General features: G+C 37.4%; 1 protein-coding gene across 1 annotated transcript; it reads left to right on the top strand.

The window, feature by feature from the left end:
* The first annotated feature begins 224 nt into the window (after positions 1–224).
* LOC140823175 (uncharacterized) lies at positions 225–2410 on the top strand. Its single transcript, XM_073184362.1, has one exon. It carries the CDS (start codon positions 320–322, stop codon positions 2228–2230), a length of 1911 nt encoding a protein of 636 aa, XP_073040463.1. The 5' UTR covers positions 225–319; the 3' UTR covers positions 2231–2410.
* Positions 2411–2800: the final 390 nt, after the last annotated feature.

The raw sequence follows: 2800 nt of genomic DNA, 5'->3' as shown, positions 1-2800 counted from the left end.
AGAATAGACAAATTTAGACGATGAGTTCGACTGATGATTCATGTTTAATTTACACACGCATTTTTTACAAAATATATATAAAAAAAAAAAAAAAAACCGACCGTGTGGCTGGAAAACTAGAAGTTCACAGTGCTCCACGTGTCACCCAATGAATGGATCACAAAGCAATCACCATGCAAAAAATCTATACAGATAAGGTGGTGGTGAGATAAGATGCAACCTTAGACAAAGCAAAACAGTGCAAGATATCTCTCCCCTTGTTCGAATCCCAAAATGTTATAAGATTTCTTGCTAAAAAAAAATAAAATTAAAAATTTCAATGGCCATTGCAAAATTTCCAGATTGCTTCTCAATACCTTCTTGCTTCTACTGTAACAGCAGAAATTCCCTTCAGCACATTCCCATTCCATACCATCTCTGCAGCAGAAATGAATCTCATCCCTTGGTTTCTTTTCTCTTCTTGAATCTAAATTCAAGAATCACGAAACCTGCCAACTCTTCAACTTGTTCATCCCCATTTGTATTGGAAGAAGGTGAATCGACTTATAATGAAAATGTTCCGGTGATTCAACAGCGTGTCACGGTCTTAGCGAGTAAGGTGGAGAAATGTGAAAACATTATTGATATACCGAACAATTCAAAGGAATTGAATAGTTTGATATGTGGTACGTGTAATGATCCACAGACTCAAGAGCTAGCGTTCCAGTATTACGAAAAGGCGAAAGAGAAAACGGAGTTTAGACCTCAGAAATATACGCTAAATCTTCTAACTAGGTACTTGATTCGTTCCAAGAATTGGAATTTATTATTTACACTCTGTGAAGATTTCAAGAATTTTAAGGTTATTCCTGGGAAATCTACATGTCGCGCATTAGTTGGTAGCTGTGTTAAAGCTAGAAAATTCAAACTTGTTAATGAACTGCTAGAAATTTTCTCGGCCGCGGATTTAGAAGTTGCTGTTTCGGCTTTCGACTCGGCCATGAAAGGCTACAACCAGTTGCATATGTATAGCAGCACGACTATTCTGTACCAAAGAATGAGATCTGGTGAAATTTCTTTAGATGCCGCTTGTTGTTGTCGAATAATGGAAGCCCATTTGAAAATGGGACATTACGAAAAAGCCATTGAAATCTTTCGAGAAATTGAGGATCGAAATATGGAAAAAATTAGTGATACCCCGTCTCCTTTTTTCTCCCAGATTTATTGGATTATATGTGAATCCTTGGGGAAACTAGGCCGGTGTTTCGAAGCTCTCGAGTTATTTAGAGAAATGCAGAAGAAACGCATACCCGAAGACCATTTAATCTACTCGTCTTTGATAAGTTCTTTTGCAAGTATTGGTGAATTAAAACTGGCTGAGGAGCTTATGGAAGAAGCAGAAAGCAAGAAAATTTTAAGGGATCCTGCTCTGTTTTTGAAGCTTGTGTTGAGGTATGTCGAAGAAGGGTTGCTCGAAAAAACTGTTGAAATTGTTGCAACTATGAAACGAGTAAATGTTAGAGTGTCAGACTGCATCTTTTGCGCGATTGTGAATGGATTCTCCAAGAAAAGAGGTCCCAAACAAGCCATAAAAGTATATGAAGATCTTGTCTCACAAGGCAGTGTTCCTGGCCAAGTGACATATGCATCAATCTTGAATATATACTGCCGACTTGGGTTGTATTCTAACGCGGAAACACTATTCTCGGAGATGGAAAGAAAAGGATTTGATAGCTGTGTTGTGGCCTATTCTAGTATGGTTGCTGCGTATGGAAAAATGGGACGTATAAGAGATGCGATGAAACTCGTAGCCAAGATGAAAGAAAAAGGAGTCGAACCTAATGTTTGGACGTATAATTCTTTGTTAGATATGCATGGAAAGGTTCTAAACTTGAGGGTCATCGAAAAGACATGGAAAGAGATGAAACGACGCAGAGTTTCCCCAGATAAAGTGAGTTACACGACTGTTATCGGAGCTTATAATAGGGCAAAGGAATTGGAAACTTGCATCAAGTATTATCAAGAGTTTAGGTTGAACGGCGGGACCATTGATAAGGCATTGGCCGGTATCATGGTTGCTGTTTTATCGAAGATGAATCGAGTCGATGAACTGGTTGAGATGTTGCAAGACATGAAAATGCAGGGTACTATGTTGGATTCGAGGTTTTATAATTCGGCCATTAATGCTTTGAGAGATGCAGGGCTTCAAGTTCAGGCCACGCGATTGCAGGAAAGCTTTAAGGTTTCTTGATGAATTTGAAAGGGCTGCGATGCACATCAGGAAGATACTGGCTTGCATGCATAAAGATGTTCTCGACAGAGATGATTAACCTCGAATATATTTATGTATGATCCGATCGGGGATGAAACGGGCCACTGAATAAATTTTCGGGGACGAATTTTGTAATTTATATATAAAAAAATTCGGAGTTGGCACTTTGAATGTTATAAACTATATTGAATCGAATGTGACAATGGGCAGTAGCGAGGTATCAGGCGGTAAAAAATCAAATCTGTATAACAATTTTTGGTGGGTAGAATGCGACATTTTTATTATTTTAAAAAACTTTTTATTATAAAAAATAAACATTTCATTGGTAAAATAGTATTATTTTCGAAGTCCTTACGATGTTACTGTTAAGGTAATTTCAATTCATCTTACATTGTTTGCCATATTTCTTGAGAATGGGAGCGTGTCAGGTGCTATGAACATTAATTTATGTAAACAAAAAAATGCAAATAATCTAATTTCTATGGAATCGAAAGACGGTGTATTCTTAACTCAGTTATTCTTTCTAATCTCCAGGCCAAAAATAAATGA

Source organism: Primulina eburnea, chromosome 2, assembly GCF_022965805.1.
Source record: "Primulina eburnea isolate SZY01 chromosome 2, ASM2296580v1, whole genome shotgun sequence".
NCBI lineage: Eukaryota > Viridiplantae > Streptophyta > Magnoliopsida > Lamiales > Gesneriaceae > Primulina > Primulina eburnea.
The sequence above is the reverse complement of the archived record's forward strand: the minus strand, read 5'-3'. Positions and strand labels throughout refer to the sequence as shown.

Excerpts from the sequence above, each read along its gene's own strand:
- LOC140823175 (XM_073184362.1), top strand. The coding sequence starts at position 320 with ATGGCCATTGCAAAATTTCCAGATTGCTTCTCAATACCTTCTTGCTTC.